The sequence below is a fragment of the Salvelinus alpinus genome, chromosome 2 (genome assembly GCF_045679555.1).
Source record: "Salvelinus alpinus chromosome 2, SLU_Salpinus.1, whole genome shotgun sequence".
In the NCBI taxonomy this organism is placed as follows: Eukaryota; Metazoa; Chordata; class Actinopteri; order Salmoniformes; family Salmonidae; genus Salvelinus; species Salvelinus alpinus.
In genome coordinates, this window is record NC_092087.1 from 98,220,473 (window position 1) to 98,241,736 (window position 21,264).

Genomic DNA, 21,264 nt, shown 5'->3' on the forward strand with positions numbered 1-21,264 from the left:
TCGGGTGGAGCTCTCGGTGTGTCTCGGGATCTGGTCTATAGTAGTGTACTATATAGGGAATAGGGCCCTGGTCTATAGTAGTGTACTATATAGGGAATAGGGATCTGGTCTATAGTAGTGTACTATATAGGGAATAGGGCCCTGGTCTATAGTAGTGTACTATATAGGGAATAGGGCCCTGGTCTATAGTAGTGTACTATATAGGGAATAGGGCTCTGGTCTATAGTAGTGTACTATATAGGGAATAGGGCTCTGGTCTATAGTAGTGTACTATATAGGGAATAGGGCTCTGGTCTATAGTAGTGTACTATATAGTAAGTCGCTCTGGATAAGAGCGTCTGCTAAATGACTTAAATGTAAATGTAAATGTAAATATAGGGAATAGGGCTATGGTCTATAGTAGTGTACTATATAGGGAATAGGGCTCTGGTCTATAGTAGTGTACTATATAGGGAATAGGGCTCTGGTCTATAGTAGTGTACTATATAGGGAATAGGGCTCTGGTCTATAGTAGTGTACTATATAGGGAATAGGGCTCTGGTCTATAGTAGTGTACTATATAGGGAATAGGGCTCTGGTCTATAGTAGTGTACTATATAGGGAATAGGGCTCTGGCCTATAGTAGTGTACTATATAGGGAATAGGGCTATGGTCTATAGTAGTGTACTATATAGGGAATAGGGCTCTGGTCTATAGTAGTGTACTATATAGGGAATAGGGATCTGGTCTATAGTAGTGTACTATATAGGGAATAGGGCTCTGGTCTATAGTAGTGTACTATATAGGGAATAGGGCTCTGGTCTATAGTAGTGTACTATATAGGGAATAGGGCTCTGGTCTATAGTAGTGTACTATATAGGGAATAGGGCTCTGGTCTATAGTAGTGTACTATATAGGGAATAGGGCTCTGGTCTATAGTAGTGTACTATATAGGGAATAGGGCTCTGGTCTATAGTAGTGTACTATATAGGGAATAGGGCTCTGGTCTATAGTAGTGTACTATATAGGGAATAGGGCTCTGGTCTATAGTAGTGTACTATATAGGGAATAGGGCTCTGGCCTATAGTAGTGTACTATATAGGGAATAGGGCTCTGGTCTATAGTAGTGTACTATATAGGGAATAGGGCTCTGGTCTATAGTAGTGTACTATATAGGGAATAGGGATCTGGTCTATAGTAGTGTACTATATAGGGAATAGGGCTCTGGTCTACAGTAGTGTACTATATAGGGAATAGGGATCTGGTCTATAGTAGTGTACTATATAGGGAATAGGGCTCTGGTCTATAGTAGTGTACTGTAGCGTCTGGGTCCATCAGTTAAGCTTTAGGACTGGAGACAAGCACTTTGACAAGCTGTGTGATCTCTTTAGAACCCACCCATCTGTCTGCTCCCTCACACTAATGAGTCCTCATCTATTCTCTATTGCTCTCTTTCCTCTGTCCTCCTCTCTCCTCCACCCCGGCTCTCTCTTTCCTCTGTCCTCCTCTCTCCTCCACCCCGGCTCTCTCTGTCCTCCTCTCTCCTCCACCCCGGCTCTCTCTTCCCTCTGTCCTCCTCTCTCCACCCCTGCTCTCTCTTCCCTCTGTCCTCCTCTCTCCTCCACTCCTGCTCTCTCTTCCCTCTGTCTTCCTCTCTCCTCCACCCCGGCTCTCTCTTCCCTCTGTCTTCCTCTCTCCTCCACCCCGGCTCTCTCTTCCCTCTGTCCTCCTCTCTCCTCCACCCCGGCTCTCTCTTCCCTCTGTCCTCCTCTCTCCTCCACCCCTGCTCTCTCTTCCCTCTCTCCTCCTCTCTCCTCCACCCCTGCTCTCTCTTCCCTCTGTCCTCCTCTCTCCTCCACTCCTGCTCTCTCTTCCCTCTGTCTTCCTCTCTCCTCCACCCCGGCTCTCTCTTCCCTCTGTCTTCCTCTCTCCTCCACCCCGGCTCTCTCTTCCCTCTGTCTTCCTCTCTCCTCCACCCCGGCTCTCTCTTCCCTCTGTCCTCCTCTCTCCTCCACCCCGGCTCTCTCTTCCCTCTGTCCTCCTCTCTCCTCCACCCCTGCTCTCTCTTCCCTCTGTCCTCCTCTCTCCTCCACCCCTGCTCTCTGTCCTCCTCTCTCCTCCATACTGCTCTCTGTCTCAGCAGGGTAGGAGGTTGACATGTGGTTTATCAGAATGTCTAATACATAACGTCTGTCTCTGATCTCTCTGGATGAACAGGCAGTGTGTTAACCCTGTGTTGTCCCCTACAGGACACCAGAGGATCTGTCCAGAGAGGTGATTCAGATCCAACAGCGAGAGATCGCTGTCAAACAACACAACTACACTCTCACCAGCAGGTAACACACACATCATGATGCTCAATCAGCTTCTTGATATGCCACACCTGTCAGGTGAAAGGATTGATTATCTTGGCAAAGGACAAATGTTCACTAACAGGGATGTAATATTTGAATAGAAAATGAGAGAAATAAGGATCATTTCTGGGATCATTTATTTCAGCTCATGAGACCATCACTTAACGTGTTGCGTTATATTTTTGTTCAGTGTAGTTAGCGTGCTATAGAACTATAGGTATCAGATGCTATGTTTAGTTAGCGTGCTATAGAACTGTAGGTATCAGATGCTATGTTTAGTTAGCGTGCTATAGAACTATAGGTATCAGATGCTATGTTTAGTTAGCGTGCTATAGAACTGTAGGTATCAGATGCTATGTTTAGTTAGCGTGCTATAGAACTATAGGTATCAGATGCTATGTTTAGTTAGCGTGCTATAGAACTGTAGGTATCAGATGCTATGTTTAGTTAGCGTGCTATAGAACTGTAGGTATCAGATGCTATGTTTAGTTAGCGTGCTATAGAACTATAGGTATCAGATGCTATGTTTAGTTAGCGTGCTATAGAACTGTAGGTATCAGATGCTATGTTTAGTTAGCGTGCTATAGAACTGTAGGTATCAGATGCTATGTTTAGTTAGCGTGCTATAGAACTGTAGGTATCAGATGCTATGTTTAGTTAGCGTGCTATAGAACTGTAGGTATCAGATGCTATGTTTAGTTAGCGTGCTATAGAACTGTAGGTATCAGATGCTATGTTTAGTTAGCGTGCTATAGAACTGTAGGTATCAGATGCTATGTTTAGTTAGCGTGCTATAGAACTGTAGGTATCAGATGCTATGTTTAGTTAGCGTGCTATAGAACTATAGGTATCAGATGCTATGTTTAGTTAGCGTGCTATAGAACTGTAGGTATCAGATGCTATGTTTAGTTAGCGTGCTATAGAACTATAGGTATCAGATGCTATGTTTAGTTAGCGTGCTATAGAACTGTAGGTATCAGATGCTATGTTTAGTTAGCGTGCTATAGAACTGTAGGTATCAGATGCTATGTTTAGTTAGCGTGCTATAGAACTGTAGGTATCAGATGCTATGTTTAGTTAGCGTGCTATAGAACTGTAGGTATCAGATGCTATGTTTAGTTAGCGTGCTATAGAACTGTAGGTATCAGATGCTATGTTTAGTTAGCGTGCTATAGAACTGTAGGTATCAGATGCTATGTTTAGTTAGCGTGCTATAGAACTATAGGTATCAGATGCTATGTTTAGTTAGCGTGCTATAGAACTGTAGGTATCAGATGCTATGTTTAGTTAGCGTGCTATAGAACTATAGGTATCAGATGCTATGTTTAGTTAGCGTGCTATAGAACTGTAGGTATCAGATGCTATGTTTAGTTAGCGTGCTATAGAACTGTAGGTATCAGATGCTATGTTTAGTTAGCGTGCTATAGAACTATAGGTATCAGATGCTATGTTTAGTTAGCGTGCTATAGAACTGTAGGTATCAGATGCTATGTTTAGTTAGCGTGCTATAGAACTGTAGGTATCAGATGCTATGTTTATCTCCCCACCCCTCATGTGTCCAATACAGTATCTCCCCACCTCTCATGTGTCCCCCTCCTCTCCCCCTCCCCACCTCTCCCCCTCCCCACCTCTCTCTCTCTCCCCACCTCTCCACCTCCCTCCCCACCTCTCTCCCTCCCTCCCCACCTCTCCCCCTCCCTCTCCACCTCCCTCCCTCCCCACCTCTCCACCTCCCTCCCTCCCCACCTCTCCCTCTCTCTCCCCCTCCCTCTCTCCCCTCCTCCCCCTCTCCACCTCTCCCCCTCCTCCTCCAGTAGTGTGGGTTTGATCTAAATAGTCAGACAGCTAATTAGACTCATCTTGACTTCGTTAGTACCGCTTCACTAAACCCCTCCATAGAGGTGTGTGTTTCTGTGTGTGTGTTTCTGTGTGTGTGTTTCTGTGTGTGTGTGTGCGTGCGTGCGTGCGTGCGTGCGTGCGTGCGTGTGTGTGTGTGTGTGTTTGTGCTAGTCGTTAGCTAACGAGCTACCCTCTCTTGATCCATACGGAGCTAATTATGAAATATAACACTGTTTAGAAGCACTAGATAATGAGGAGAGATGGAGTGCAGGGGGAGGGAGGAGGACAGGGAGGAGGAAGCCAAAACGAGAAGGACTGAGGAAAGTAGAGAGAACAGGGAGGATATCTCTCCTTCCTCTGTGTTCACTTCCCTTCACTGATTTGAAAGGAAATGAGGTTTAAGAACCATGTTGGAAGCTTCCTCTTGTTCATTACTCCCGATCCAATGCTGTGAGATTAGTGGGAAGCCGTGAACAAGTCCACACTTATGGACAATGTAGTATTATTGGCACGCACACATTAAGAGGGAGGGGGGATTTAGACTCCCTCTCTCCTCCCCTTGTCCTTCCCCCCCCCCCAGCTGTAGGTCAGTGGAGCGGTCTAAGGCTGTTCTCCAGGGGGAGCTGTTGTCTCTACGTTCTAAAGCTCTCCCCCCCCCCAGCTGTAGGTCGGTGGAGCGGTCTAAGACTGACCTCCAGGGGGAGCTGTTGTCTCCACGTTCTAAAGCTCTCTCCTCCCCCCCCACCCCCCCCCCCCCCCCCAGCTGTAGGTCGGTGGAGCGGTCTAAGACTGACCTCCAGGGGGAGCTGTTGTCTCTACGTTCTAAAGATCTCTCCTCCCCTCTCCCCCCCCAGCTGTAGGTCGGTGGAGCGGTCTAAGACTGACCTCCAGGGGGAGCTGTTGTCTCTACGTTCTAAAGCTCTCTCCTCTCCCCCCCCAGCTGTAGGTCGGTGGAGCGGTCTAAGACTGACCTCCAGGGGGAGCTGTTGTCGCTACGTTCTAAAGCTCTCTCCTCCCCTCTCCCCCCCCAGCTGTAGGTCAGTGGAGCGGTCTAAGACTGACCTCCAGGGGGAGCTGTTGTCTCTACGTTCTAAAGCTCTCTCTCCCCCCCACCCCCCCCCCCAGCTGTAGGTCAGTGGAGCGGTCTAAGACTGACCTCCAGGGGGAGCTGTTGTCTCTACGTTCTAAAGCTCTCTCCTCCCCTCTCCCCCCCCAGCTGTAGGTCGGTGGAGCGGTCTAAGACTGACCTCCAGGGGGAGCTGTTGTCTCTACGTTCTAAAGCTCTCTCCTCTCCCCCCCAGCTGTAGGTCGGTGGAGCGGTCTAAGACTGACCTCCAGGGGGAGCTGTTGTCACTACGTTCTAAAGCTCTCTCCTCTCCCCCCCAGCTGTAGGTCGGTGGAGCGGTCTAAGACTGACCTCCAGGGGGAGCTGTTGTCACTACGTTCTAAAGCTCTCTCCTCTCCCCCCCAGCTGTAGGTCGGTGGAGCGGTCTAAGACTGACCTCCAGGGGGAGCTGTTGTCTCTACGTTCTAAAGCTCTCTCCTCTCCCCCCCAGCTGTAGGTCAGTGGAGCGGTCTAAGACTGACCTCCAGGGGGAGCTGTTGTCTCTACGTTCTAAAGCTCTAGAAGAGCAGAAGAAGAGAGAGACCCAGGAATCCCTGGTCAGACGACTACAGAAGAGAGTGCTGCTCCTCACCAAGGTAGTGTCAGATGACCTGGTGGACACCGTTGTTATGTCTCTGTGTCCCTTCTGAAGGAAGTTAGAGGGAGTTTAGCGAGCCGATGCTAACTACAGTAGACTCTATCATTGCGCTAACGCTAGTTAGCAACTTTCTTCAAACTGCCTGCGGAGACGTATATAAATGTTATCCAGGAGTTCATGTGACTCTGGGGAAGTAGATGAAGGGCCTCTACCAGTATCCTGAAGTCCCCCTTTAAGGAGGGCTCAGAGATCAGAGACACACCTGCTTTAGGCTGGACAATGTTTCTCATCATAGTCTCTTTCATATTAGCCAACCCATTCTTTAATCCGGGTTACACAGAGATGACTGTGTGTGTGTTGACCTGGTAGAATCCTATTATCACAACAGATAAGTTGACCAAAACCAATTTTATTTATATAAATAAATAAAAACATTTATGAAAAGAATAAAAGGATAAATGGAACTGTTATCTGTGTGTGTCTGGTGTGTTGTGTGTCTGGTGTGTTGTGTGTCTGGTGTGTTGTGTGTCTGGTGTTGTGTGTCTGATCAGTTGACCTGTGTGATTTGTTATTAAGATAGTACATTTCATTAAGTCTTAATAGACAGTCAGTAGCCTGCGGGCAGAGACTTAGTTTAGTGTGGGCAACACGCAACCTCGTGTGTGTGTGTGTGTGTGGGGGGGGGGGGGGGGGGTGGGGGGGTGGGGGGGGGGGGGTGTCACAGTAGGCATCCTGCGTAGGACATCTTTACACCATCGTGTGTGTCAATGTGTTGTGTGTGTGATTGGTCTCAGTTCATGCCAGGTTGTTTGTTCTGTGACAAATGACTGGTGAGAAAACAACCGAAGTTGAGTCACTCTGAATTAAAAACGGTAATTTCACACTAATTTGGTTATTCTCTCTGTCCATCTTTCTCTTCTTCCCTCATTCTCTGCGTCTGTCCTTCGTTGTTATGATAGACGTTGTGGCCGACTGATTTGACACGCGCTCATTACATGATCCACAGCCGTTAACAACAGAATGAACATTCCTCATTTCAGCAAGGAGTCGTTAAGAATCTTTTACCGCTGAAACGGGATTCAACCGCACGAATCCCCGGGCCGTCCCGTTTTCCAACGGTTGTTACGGTGACCGCGGTCATTTGGCTGGCCAATTACCGTCGTCCAAAAATGCCATGACCTTCACAGCACCACACGTCCCAGAGAGAGTGATTTTTAACGAGAGTTACTTCCACAGGTCTCCGTTTAATTAACTTGGAAATGAGAGGCACATACACACATGTTAAAGGGGGCCAGTTGTGTGCTCTTAAAGATCAACTCCACCAGCATGAACACTTGGGATATTATTAGGAACTATTTAGACATTTTGTGTCAAATGTTTTTATTTTTAGGAGGACTGTTTAATGACGAGAGAACCTCTGACATTTCCACTGTGTTGCGTTTTTAAGAAGAATCCCTGAGATTACTAATGTGTATATATTTTTTTATGGACATAAATTTTCAACGATCTATATAACACGTCGGCGGCCATTGTTCTCTTTCCAGATAACTTCTTTTCATAGTGAATTACTTGTAGACTTTTTTGTTACTTCTAATAGGTCTCCAGTGTTGGATGGGTGCTTGGACAGTCGCTGAGGCTGTGTCTGTATCGTTGACAACACTTTATTTCAGAATGCAGCAGGGTTAGTTACTTAGCGAGCTAGCATCGCTAACGTTAGCACCAAAGATGCAGGCTGAGAGACTTGGATTCTGGTAATGATTTCATAATAAATGTTTTAAGACTGTCGCTAAGATTTAAACTCAGCTATTATTGTTAAACACCATTTTTTTTTTGCATGTAGCAGTCGGACTAGCAGATACAGGACTATGAGTAGGGCTGTTTAGCCAGATTAGCATCTACACTCAAACAAAGAAAATTCACATACACGTGTTTAGCAGATGTTATTGCGGATGTAGCAAAATGCTTGATACATTCAGATACAGTACTATGGTTAGCGCCGTTAGCCAGATTAGCATCTACATTCTGATCATTTTAATTAATGCAGTTGATTGGTGACTATGACTACAAGCATTATAATATGATTACAACCCAAAAGTGTTGTGAAATGCACTCATAGTCCCGTAGGGCGGCGCACATTTGGCCCAGAGTTGTCCGTGTTTGGCCCGGGGTAGCTAGCGCGTCATTGTAAATAAGAATTTGTTCTTAACTGAAATAAAACATTTTTTAAATGGTTTATGACAGAAGCCTATGTGCCTCAATAATCAATGTGTTTTTAGTTGCCTCACGGTCTCTCTTTCCGTGTGTGTATTCCAGGAGCGTGATGGGATGCGTGCCATCCTGGAGTCCTATGATAGTGAGCTGTCTCCTAGCGACTACACTCCTCAACTCAACCGCAGACTCAGAGAGGCAGAAGATATACTGACCAAGACACAGACCCACAATACAGAGATGGAGGTACGGAGAGACTCTGTCTGTCTGTCTGTCGAAAAATGTATTTTTACATTGGATAAAACTAGAGACTCAGAGCTACAAAATGGTATATCATACACTGCATTTGAGGAAACAATGGGAAAGTAATTCTGCTTTGAAGTTGATCAACTTGTAAAACTCACTTTTGAGAAAATGGCCTTTGAATGTTTTGGTATCTACTGTGTTCATTGTTGTTTAACTAGCTAACGTTAACTGGTTGGCTCGTTAATCCAATGTAAAAAACACAATTTCAAATTTTGTCTACACCCATTCAGCATCGTTCACACCCTCTTAAGCTTTAGCCCCACCCATCTCGTTTCGCTCTCGGAGCAGAACACATGGCGCTCTACTAACAGTACACTTTAGCTTAAGACATGTAGCTAGCTAGTTAGGTAAACAATGAACCTAGCTAGTTAGGTAAACAATGAACCTAGCTAGGCAAACAAAGTGTAAGATCACACACGTCACTTAACGTTAGCTAACGAGCCAACCAGTTAACGTTAGCTAGTTAAACAACAATGAACACAGTGCCAACAGTGCTGGGAGCTAACCAACCAGGTTAGCTCTAACTAGAAAAGTAAATGGTTCTGGGATACAAATAACAATGTCAGCTAGGGAACCAGCCAGCTAACATTAGCTAGCTAGCTAACAGTACACTCTAGCTTGCTAGCTTGAAACGAAACCATTTTCTGTCAAAATTAGAAACGTGTAATATCTGAAAATGTAGCTAACTATCTTACCTGTATACATCATTATGCATGATGGACGTGTCTCCCTGTCAGGAATGCAACACCACAGTTGCCATGCAACGATTACCCCTAGTTTGAAGATGTAATCCAGAGACAGGTGTTTTCTCCATCTCTTTAGCTGTCATTCTCTAAGCCCACAGATTTTTCAGAACTTGATCCTTCAGGAAGTGGAGAGCAACACTTATGCAGCTCCTCTACATTAAATATAGGATTACCAACACTGACGAGCTCATAGACAGAACCCTACTATAGGGCGGACCCTTCTGTAGGGCGGACCCCTTCTGTAGGGTGGACCCTTCTGTAGGGCGGACCCTTTCTGTAGGGGCGGACCCCTTCTGTAGGGCGGACCCTTTCTGTAGGGGTGGACCCTTTCTGTAGGGGCGGACCCCTTCTGTAGGGTGGACCAATCTGAACTTCTCTCTCTGCACATAGCCTAGTTTCCCGAATCGGGTCACATAGATACAGTTGAAGTCGGAAGTTTGCACATGCTTTTTTAGTTCTGCCCACAAATGTTCTATAGGATTGAGGTCAGGGCTTTGTGATGGCCGCTCCAATACCTTGACTTTGTTGTCCTTAAGCCATTTTGCCACAACTTTTTAAGTATGCTTGAGGTCATTGTCCATTTTGGAAGACCCATTTGCGACCAAGCTTTAACTTCCTGACTGATGTCTTGAGATGTTGCTTCAATATATACACATAATTTTCCCTCCTCATGATGCCATCTATTTTGTGAAGTGCACCAGTCCCTCCTGCAGCAAAGCAGCCCCGCAACATGATGCTGCCTCCCCCATGCTTCACGGTTGGGATGGTGTTCTTCGGCTTGCAAGCTTCCCCCTTTTACCGCCAAACATAACGATGGTTATTATGGCCAAACAGTTCTATTTTTGTTTCATCAGACCAGAGGACATTTCTCCAAAAAGTACTTTCTTTGTCCCCATGTGCAGTTGCAAACTGTAGTCTGTCTTTTTAATGGCGGTTTTGGAGCAGTGGCTTATTCCTTGCTGAGCATCCTTTCAGGTTATGTCGATATAGGACTCGTTTTACTGTGGATATAGACATTATTGTACCTGTTTCCTCCAGCATCTTCACAAGGTCCTTTGCTGTTGTTCTGGGATTGATTTGCACTTTTTGGACCAAAGTACGTTCATCTCTAGGAGACAGAACGCGTCTCCTTCCTGAGCGGTATGACGGCTGCGTGGTCCCATGGTGTTTAGACTTGCGTACTATTGTTTGTACAGATGAACGTGGTACCTTCAGGCATTTGGAAATTCCTCCCAAGGATGAACCAGACTTGTGGAGGTCCACAATTTTTTTCTGAGGTCTTGGCTGATTTCTTTTGATTTTCCCATGATGTCAAGCAAAGAGGCACTGAGTTTGAAGGTAGGCCTTGAAATACATCCACAGGTACACCTCCAATTGACTCAAATTATGTAAATTAGCCTATCAGAAGCTTCTAAAGCCATGACGTAATTTTCTGGAATTTTCCAAGCTGTTTAAAGGCACAGTCAACTTAGTGTATGTAAACTTCTGACCCACTGGAATTGTGATACAGTGAAATAATCTGTCTGTAAACAATTGTTGGAAAAATTACTTGTGTCATGCACAAAGTAGATGTCCTAACCGATTTGCCAAAACTATAGTTTGTTAACAAGAAATTTGTGGAGTGGTTGAAAAATGAGTTTTATTGACTCCAACCTAAGTGTATGTAAACTTCCAACTTCAACTGTGCATGTATGTGTGTTATGTTGACACCACTTAAAATGATTGGATTCGGCTATTTCAGCCACACCCGTTGCTGACAGGTGTATAGAATTGAGCACACATCCCATGCAATCTCCATAGACAAACATTGGCAGTAGAATGGCCTTACTGAAGAGCTCGGTGACTTTCAACGTGGCACCGTCATAGGATGCCACCTTTCCAACAAGTCAGTTTGTAAAATTTCTGCCCTGCTAGAGCTGCCCCGGGCAACTGTTAGTTCTGTTATTGTGAAGTGGAAGCATCTAGAAGCAACAATGGCTCAGCCGTGAAGTGGTAGGCAACACGACCTCAGCAGAACAGGACCGCTGAAGTGCATTGTGTGTAAAAATAGTCTGTCCTCTGTTGTAACACTCACTACCGAGTTCCAAACTGCCTTTGGAAGCAACTTCAACACAATGACAGATACGTTTCTAATTTCGACAGAAAATGGTTTCATTTCAAGCTACTGTGTACTGTTAGCTAGCTAGCTAACAGTAGCTGGTTGGTTTCCTAGCTGATGTTATTATTCCAGAGCCGTGTTCATGCAGGGTGGTAACCACGTGATCTGAGCTTCAATGGGTTTCCATGGCCTAACATCACCGTGCTCAATGACACTCGTGGCTGGAGTGGTGTAAATGTTCACCGCCACTGGACTCTGGAGGGATGGAAATGCCTTCTCTGGAGGGATTAATCACGCTTCACCATCTGGCAGTCCCACGGGTGAATCTGGTTTTGGCGGATGCCAGGACATCTCTACCTGCCCTAATGCATAGCGCCAACTGTAAAGTTTGGTGGAGGAGGAGGAATAATGGTCTGGGGCTGTTTTTCACGGTTCGGGCCCCTTAGTTCCAGTGAAGGGAAACCTTAAAGCTACAACATTGACATTCTAGATGATTCTGTGCTCCCAACTTTGTGGCAGTTTGGGGAAGTTTCCTGTTTCAGCACGACAATGCCCCTGTGCATAAAGCAACGTCCATACAGAAATGGTTTGTCGAGATCGGTGCGGAAGAACTTGACTGTCCTTCACAGATGGCTGACTGCGAGCCAGGCCTGATGGCCCAACAGCCCGACCTCACTAATGACCTTGTGGCTGAATGTTGCGGGGACTTGCTTCCAATCTTCCAACATCTAGTGGAAAGCCCTCCAGGAAGAGTGGAGGCTGTTATACAATATTTCGCTCTCTTACCGGTCTTTCTCTCTCTCCCTGCCGCACACACACACACACACACACACACACACACACACACACACACACACACACACACACTGTCTAAGTGGTGTTTTTCTCCCTCTTCTGCAGGTTCTGTTGACTAAGGCTCAAGAGGAGGCTGGGGCCCTCAAACTACAAGTACAGACTGTGAGTCAACACACACACACCCCCTGTGAAATAAAGCGTGGTTTTCCTAGACGGCGGTCGTTTATAACACACACTTGGCTGTTCCCGTTGCCAGGGTAACGTCACAATTGCCGTGGTGATGGGAAGTGACACGTGTGAAATCATCTCGTCTCGCCACACACACACACCCACACACACCCTCTGGTCTCTCCAGCTTGTGATTACCTCTCCGTCTGAGGAGAGACAGAAGAGGGAGAGAGGAATGAATGAATGTATCATTGTGTTTCTGATTGGTGTTGAATCACCAGCCGCATCCCTGTCCTCCTCTCGTCCCTTGTTTCCCAGCCATCTCCTTCATTGATTAGTTTACATCAGAGGAGAGACGGATGGAGGGGGATGCACCTGTGTGCTGTCTGTTTAGGGAATAGTGGTATAGATCATTTAGAGAGGGAGGGGGAATATATGAGGGGGAGGAGGGAGAGATGGATGGATGGAGGGGGAAGAAGGGAGAGAGGGCCAGAGAGAGGGAGGGAGGGAGGGGTGGGGGTGGTGAAGGGAGAGAGGGCCGGAGGGAGGGAGGGAGGGGGGGGTGAAGGGAGAGAGGGAGGGAGGGAGGGGGGAGGGTGAAGGGAGAGAGGGCCAGAGGGAGGGGGAAGAAGGGAGAGAGGGCCAGAGGGAGGGGGAAGAAGGGAGAGAGGGCCGGAGAGAGGGCCAGAGGGAGGGGGAAGAAAGGAGGGAGGGGGGGTGAAGGGAGAGAGGGCCGGAGGGAGGGAGGGAGGGGGGGGTGAAGGGAGAGAGGGAGGGAGGGAGGGGGGAGGGTGAAGGGAGAGAGGGCCAGAGGGAGGGGGAAGAAGGGAGAGAGGGCCAGAGGGAGGGGGAAGAAGGGAGAGAGGGCCGGAGAGAGGGCCAGAGGGAGGGGGAAGAAAGGAGGGAGGGGGGGTGAAGGGAGAGAGGGCCGGAGGGAGGGAGGGGGGGGGGTGGTGAAGGGAGAGAGGGCCGGAGGGAGGGAGGGAGGGGGGAGGGTGAAGGGAGAGAGGGCCAGAGGGAGGGGGAAGAAGGGAGAGAGGGCCAGAGGGAGGGGGAAGAAGGGAGAGAGGGCCAGAGGGAGGGGGAAGAAAGGAGGGAGGGGGGGGTGAAGGGAGAGAGGGCCGGAGGGAGGGAGTGAGGGGGGGGGGTGGTGAAGGGAGAGAGGGCCGGAGGGAGGGAGAAGAAGCGAGAGAGGGAGGGAGGGAGAAGAAGCGAGAGAGGGAGGGAGGGAGGGAGGGAGAAGGCATCGGAGTGATTGGATCTGTTTTTATGTTAGTCTGGGTTAGTAAGTGTGTGTGTCTCTGTGTTCTAGATGGAGTTGGAGCTGGAGGTTATGAAGAAGCAGCAAGACTCCGTCGCCGAGGGCAACCCCTTAGCAACGAACGAGGAAGTCAACACACTCCGGTAACTCACACACTTAAAACCAGTAGAGAGGTGAAGTATCTGTATTACTACCATACTGAACCATTTACAGAGAGGAGAGAGTTCAGAGAGTTCAGATGAGTGGAGGGTGAGAGAGGAGAGAGAGTTCAGATGAGTGGAGGGTGAGAGAGGAGAGAGTTCAGATGAGTGGAGGGTGAGAGAGGTGAGAGAGTTCAGATGAGTGGAGGGTGTGAGAGGTAAGAGAGTTCAGATGAGTGGAGGGTGAGAGAGGAGAGAGAGTTCAGATAAGTGGAGGGTGAGAGAGGAGAGTTCAGATAAGTGGAGGGTGAGAGAGGAGAGTTCAGATGAGTGGAGGGTGAGAGAGGAGAGAGAGTTCAGATGAGTGGAGGGTGAGAGAGGAGAGAGAGTTCAGATGAGTGGAGGGTGAGAGGAGAGAGAGTTCAGATGAGTGGAGGGTGAGAGAGGGAGAGAGTTCAGATGAGTGGAGGGTGAGAGAGAGAGAGAGTTCAGATGAGTGGAGGGTGAGAGAGGTGAGAGAGTTCAGATGAGTGGAGGGTGTGAGAGGTAAGAGAGTTCAGATGAGTGGAGGGTGAGAGAGGAGAGAGAGTTCAGATAAGTGGAGGGTGAGAGAGGAGAGTTCAGATGAGTGGAGGGTGAGAGAGGAGAGAGAGTTCAGATGAGTGGAGGGTGAGAGAGGAGAGAGTTCAGATGAGTGGAGGGTGAGAGAGGAGAGAGTTCAGATGAGTGGAGGGTGAGAGAGGTGAGAGAGTTCAGATGAGTGGAGGGTGTGAGAGGTGAGAGAGTTCAGATGAGTGGAGGGTGAGAGAGGAGAGAGTTCAGATGAGTGGAGGGTGAGAGAGTTCAGATGAGTGGAGGGTGAGAGGTGAGAGAGTTTAGATGAGTGGAGGGTGAGAGAGGAGAGAGTTCAGATGACTGGAGGGTGAGAGAGGTGAGCGAGTTCAGATGAGTGGAGGGTGAGAGAGGTGAGAGAGTTCAGATGAGTGGAGGGTGTGAGAGGTGAGAGAGTTCAGATGAGTGGAGGGTGAGAGAAGAGAGAGAGTTCAGATGAGTGGAGGGTGAGAGAGGTGAGAGATTTCAGATGAGTGGAGGGTGAGAGAGGTGAGAGATTTCAGATGAGTGGAGAGTGAGAGAGGTGAGAGATTTCAGATGAGTGGAGGGTGAGAGAGGTGAGAGATTTCAGATGAGTGGAGAGTGAGAGAGGAGAGAGAGTTCAGATGAGTGGAGGGTGAGAGAGGAGAGAGTTCAGATGAGTGGAGGGTGAGAGAGGAGAGAGAGTTCAGATGAGTGGAGGGTGAGAGAGGAGAGAGAGTTCAGATGAGTGGAGGGTGAGAGAGGAGAGAGAGTTCAGATGAGTGGAGAGATAATGGAATGAGCGTGGGGGCCCGGCGGCTGGCTAGGGAGCGCGGGGGCCAGGCGGCTGGCTAGGGAGCGCGGGGTCCAGGCGGCTGGCTAGGGAGCGCGGGGGCCAGGCAGGTGGCTAGGGGCGCGGGGCCAGGGGCGCGGGGGCCAGGCGGCTGGCTAGGGAGCGCGGGGGCCAGGCGGCTGGCTAGGGAGCGCGGGGGCCAGGCAGGTGGCTAGGGAGCGCGGGGGCCAGGCAGATGGCAAGGAGCGCGGGGGCCAGGCGGCTGGCTAGGGAGCGCGGGGGCCAGGCGGCTGGCTAGGGAGCGCGGCGGCCAGGCGGCTGGCTAGGGAGCGCGGCGGCCAGGCGGCTGGCTAAGGAGCGCGGCGGCCAGGCGGCTGGCTAGGGTGCATGGAGGAGAGTTTAGTTTGAGAGAGAGAATTGTGAGACATGACTCTGTCTGGCCCATCAATATACATGGAGAGAGGCTGGGAGAAGAGGTTAGTTAGAGAGGTGGGGGGGTGAAAGAGAGGGAGGAGGAGAGTGATGTGAGGTCCACTGGGAGCGATTGGGAGCGATAGAGAAAGAGATGGAGGTCAGACAGGTATGGAGGGAGAGGGGGAGAATAAAGTCGTTGATAATGTGATGTAGAGTGAGGGAGACAGAAACCCTGTGGAGGAAGTCCCCCTGACATTACTATCACACTGGAGATCAACAAGCTCCTTCAACTACTAGACACACACACAGAACGTTAGAACACAGAACGTTAGAACACTAAATTATAGAACAGTGGAACGTTAAAACTATTCATAGGTTGCACCTCCGTCACTCTGTCGCGTCACGCCGTCGTTATGGACGCTGTCAAGCTGGCGTCCAGCGGTGACGTCATAGAGCTGATCTACAGTCATTCTGGACAGACTGACGGTTATGTAAATTACACGGAAGAGTCTGGAAATACCATGACGCTGCTAAAGTAGGCAAATGTTTAGTAGGAAACAACTTAGCCAGCATTTTCATTTCGTCAAATTGACTTTAGACAGATGGCAATGTTGTCATTAGCTAGCGATGCTTAACGTTATACTGCATCTAAAGTCTATCTGGTGACGATGCTGACGTTATACTGCATCTAAAGTCTATCTGGTGACGATGCTTAACGTTATACTGCATCTAAAGTCTATCTGGTGACGATGCTTAACGTTATACTGCATCTAAAGTCTATCTGGGGACGATGCTGACGTTATACTGCATCTAAAGTCTATCTGGTGACGATGCTTAACGTTATACTGCATCTAAAGTCTATCTGGTGACGATGCTTAACGTTATACTGCATCTAAAGTCTATCTGGTGACGATGCTGACGTTATACTGCATCTAAAGTCTATCTGGTGACGATGCTGACGTTATACTGCATCTAAAGTCTATCTGGTGACGATGCTTAACGTTATACTGCATCTAAAGTCTATCTGGTGACGATGCTTAACGTTATACTGCATCTAAAGTCTATCTGGTGACGATGCTTAACGTTATACTGCATCTAAAGTCTATCTGGTGACGATGCTGACGTTATACTGCATCTAAAGTCTATCTGGGGACGATGCTTAACGTTATACTGCATCTAAAGTCTATCTGGTGACGATGCTGACGTTATACTGCATCTAAAGTCTATCTGGGGACGATGCTTAACGTTATACTGCATCTAAAGTCTATCTGGTGACGATGGTTAACGTTATACTGCATCTAAAGTCTATCTGGGGACGATGCTGACGTTATACTGCATCTAAAGTCTATCTGGGGACGATGCTTAACGTTATACTGCATCTAAAGTCTATCTGGTGACGATGCTTAACGTTATACTGCATCTAAAGTCTATCTGGTGACGATGCTGACGTTACACTGCATCTAAAGTCTATCTGGTGACGATGCTTAACGTTATACTGCATCTAAAGTCTATCTGGTGACGATGCTGACGTTATACTGCATCTAAAGTCTATCTGGTGACGATGCTTAACGTTATACTGCATCTAAAGTCTATCTGGTGACGATGCTTAACGTTATACTGCATCTAAAGTCTATCTGGTGACGATGCTTAACGTTATACTGCATCTAAAGTCTATCTGGTGACGATGCTTAACGTTATACTGCATCTAAAGTCTATCTGGTGACGATGGTTAACGTTATACTGCATCTAAAGTCTATCTGGTGACGATGCTTAACGTTATACTGCATCTAAAGTCTATCTGGTGACGATGCTTAACGTTATACTGCATCTAAAGTCTATCTGGTGACGATGCTGACGTTATACTGCATCTAAAGTCTATCTGGTGACGATGCTTAACGTTATACTGCATCTAAAGTCTATCTGGTGACGATGCTGACGTTATACTGCATCTAAAGTCTATCTGGTGACGATGCTGACGTTATACTGCATCTAAAGTCTATCTGGTGACGATGCTTAACGTTATACTGCATCTAAAGTCTATCTGGTGACGATGCTGACGTTACACTGCATCTAAAGTCTATCTGGTGACGATGCTTAACGTTATACTGCATCTAAAGTCTATCTGGTGACGATGCTTAACGTTATACTGCATCTAAAGTCTATCTGGTGACGATGCTTAACGTTATACTGCATCTAAAGTCTATCTGGTGACGATGCTGACGTTATACTGCATCTAAAGTCTATCTGGTGACGATGGTTAACGTTATACTGCATCTAAAGTCTATCTGGTGACGATGCTGACGTTATACTGCATCTAAAGTCTATCTGGTGACGATGCTTAACGTTATACTGCATCTAAAGTCTATCTGGTGACGATGCTGACGTTATACTGCATCTAAAGTCTATCTGGTGACGATGCTTAACGTTATACTGCATCTAAAGTCTATCTGGGGACGATGCTTAACGTTATACTGCATCTAAAGTCTATCTGGTGACGATGCTTAACGTTATACTGCATCTAAAGTCTATCTGGGGACGATGCTTAACGTTATACTGCATCTAAAGTCTATCTGGTGACGATGGTTAACGTTATACTGCATCTAAAGTCTATCTGGGGACGATGCTGACGTTATACTGCATCTACAGTCTATCTGGTGACGATGGTTAACGTTATACTGCATCTAAAGTCTATCTGGGGACGATGCTTAACGTTATACTGCATCTAAAGTCTATCTGGTGACGATGCTTAACGTTACACTGCATCTAAAGTCTATCTGGTGACGATGCTGACGTTACACTGCATCTAAAGTCTATCTGGTGACGATGCTTAACGTTATACTGCATCTAAAGTCTATCTGGTGACGATGCTTAACGTTACACTGCATCTAAAGTCTATCTGGGGACGATGCTTAACGTTACACTGCATCTAAAGTCTATCTGGTGACGATGCTTAACGTTATACTGCATCTAAAGTCTATCTGGGGACGATGCTTAACGTTATACTGCATCTAAAGTCTATCTGGTGACGATGCTGACGTTACACTGCATCTACAGTCTATCTGGTGACGATGCTTAACGTTACACTGCATCTAAAGTCTATCTGGTGACGATGCTGACGTTATACTGCATCTAAAGTCTATCTGGGGACGATGCTTAACGTTATACTGCATCTAAAGTCTATCTGGTGACGATGCTTAACGTTATACTGCATCTAAAGTCTATCTGGTGACGATGGCTGACGTTACACTGCATCTAAAGTCTATCTGGTGACGATGCTTGACGTTATACTGCATCTAAAGTCTATCTGGTGACGATGCTTAACGTTATACTGCATCTAAAGTCTATATGGTGACGATGGTTAACGTTATACTGCATCTAAAGTCTATCTGGTGACGATGCTGACGTTATACTGCATCTAAAGTCTATCTGGTGACGATGCTTAACGTTATACTGCATCTAAAGTCTATCTGGTGACGATGCTTAACGTTATACTGCATCTAAAGTCTATCTGGGGACGATGCTGACGTTACACTGCATCTAAAGTCTATCTGGGGACGATGCTGACGTTACACTGCATCTAAAGTCTGTCTGGGGACGATGCTTAACGTTACACTGCATCTAAAGTCTATCTGGTGACGATGCTGACGTTATACTGCATCTAAAGTCTATCTGGTGACGATGCTGACGTTATACTGCATCTAAAGTCTATATGGTGACATCAAGATGATGACCAAAGGTTTTCCTGCTAGTTATTTGTCTCCTTTAGAATGCCATTGTATTTCCAAGCCACTGTAATCAGCGTTAATTGACTAGAATAGTCGTGCGTCAGTCCAAAACAAACGTCCAAAACAAACGATCAAAACAAACGATCAAAATAATATTGTAAGGAAACATGCAACCCATGAATAGAACACCAAACTGTAGAACTGTAGAACTATGGAACACAGAACTGTAGAACTATGGAACACAGAACTGTAGAACTATGGAACACAGAACTGTAGAACCATGGAACACAGAACTGTAGAACATAGAACTATGGAACACAGAACTGTAGAACATAGAACTATGGAACACAGAACTGTAGAACTATGGAACACAGAACTGTAGAACTATGGAACACAGAACTGTAGAACTATGGAACACAGAACTGTAGAACTATGGAACACAGAACTGTAGAACATAGAACTATGGAACACAGAACTGTAGAACTATGGAACACAGAACTGTAGAACTATGGAACACAGAACTGTAGAACTATGGAACACAGAACTGTAGAACTATGGAACACAGAACTGTAGAACTATGGAACACAGAACTGTAGAACTATGGAACACAGAACTATGGAACAAAGAACTGTAGAACTATGGAACACAGAACTGTAGAACTATGGAACACAGAACTGTAGAACATAGAACTATGGAACACAGAACTGTAGAACTATGGAACACAGAACTGTAGAACTATGGAACACAGAACTGTAGAACTATGGAACACAGAACTGTAGAACTATGGAACACAGAACTGTAGAACTATGGAACACAGAACTGTAGAACATAGAACTATGGAACACAGAACTGTAGAACATAGAACTATGGAACACAGAACTGTAGAACTATGGAACACAGAACTGAAGAATGAAGAACAATAGAATGTATGGAGCGATCTTGGTGCTTTATCTAGTTATCTAGTTGGGTTATTAAATTACTATTAGATGGTGTTCATCTTCCTGGAGTAGCTCAAACTGCACATGCCATGTTTCACGTTCCACTGTTCTATAATTTAGTGTTCTAACGTTCTGTGTTCTACGTTCTGTGTGTGTGTCTAGTAGTTGAAGGAGCTTGTTGATCTCCAGTGTGATAGTAAATTACACACGTTGAGATGACAATAAATCAAATCAAATGTTATTTGTCACATACACATGGTTAGCAGATGTTAATGGTCACATACACATGGTTAGCAGATGTTAATGGTCACATACACATGGTTAGCAGATGTTAATGGTCACATACACATGGTTAGCAGATGTTAATGGTCACATACACATGGTTAGCAGATGTTAATGCGAGTGTAGCGAAATGCTTGTGCTTCTAGTTCCGACAATGCAGTAATAACCAACGAGTAATCTAACCTAACAATTCCACAACTACTACCTTATACACACAAGTGTAAAGGGATAAAGAATATGTACATAAAGATATATGAATGAGCGATGGTATAGAACGGCATAGGCAAGATGCAGTAGATGTTATCGAGTACAGTATATACATATGAGATGAGTAATGTAGGCTATGTAAACATTATATGAAGTGGCATTGTTTAAAGTGGCTAGTGATACATTTTTCATCAATTTACGTTTACCACACAATGGCCTGACACACACCTGCTTTCCACTTACTTACCTACCTTATGTAGACTACACACACAGACACCTGCTTTCCACTTACCTACCTAACTTATGTAGACTACACACACAGAGACACACACACAGACACACAGACACACACACGCTTTACCATCAATTACACACGTTGTGATTAGTGTCTGTTGTTTCACTACAGTCTGGATATCAGAACAGACATCCAGCTCATTAATGGAGAGGAGAGACACACAGACACATACCGCTTCATTACACTCAGAATGAGGATCGTGTGTGTGTGTGTGTGTGTGTGTGTGTGTGTGTGTGTGTGTGTGTGTGTGTGTGTGTGTGTGTGTGTGTGTGTGTGTGGTGTATCGGCAGGCTGAAGATTGAGGAGTTGGAGGGAGAGCGACAACGTCTGGAAGAACAGAACGTTGTTCTAGAGTTGAGGCTGGAGAGACACAACTTACAGGTACACCGTCGTGTGTGTGAGGACTCGACATACAGGGCTGCTCTCTGACCCGGGAGGTT

General features: G+C 46.6%; 1 protein-coding gene across 1 annotated transcript in view; it reads left to right on the forward strand.

The window, feature by feature from the left end:
• The window catches only part of LOC139541916 (mitotic spindle assembly checkpoint protein MAD1-like), a 54,907-nt gene extending 33,654 nt beyond the window's left edge, over positions 1 to 21,253 (forward strand). Inside the window, exons 10-15 of the mRNA XM_071346813.1 lie at positions 2,229 to 2,315; positions 5,729 to 5,873; positions 8,189 to 8,329; positions 12,134 to 12,190; positions 13,509 to 13,600; positions 21,115 to 21,253. Coding sequence (XP_071202914.1) covers positions 2,229 to 2,315; positions 5,729 to 5,873; positions 8,189 to 8,329; positions 12,134 to 12,190; positions 13,509 to 13,600; positions 21,115 to 21,253 — 661 coding nt within the window. The remainder of the gene's footprint in view (positions 1 to 2,228; positions 2,316 to 5,728; positions 5,874 to 8,188; positions 8,330 to 12,133; positions 12,191 to 13,508; positions 13,601 to 21,114) is intronic.
• Positions 21,254 to 21,264: the final 11 nt, after the last annotated feature.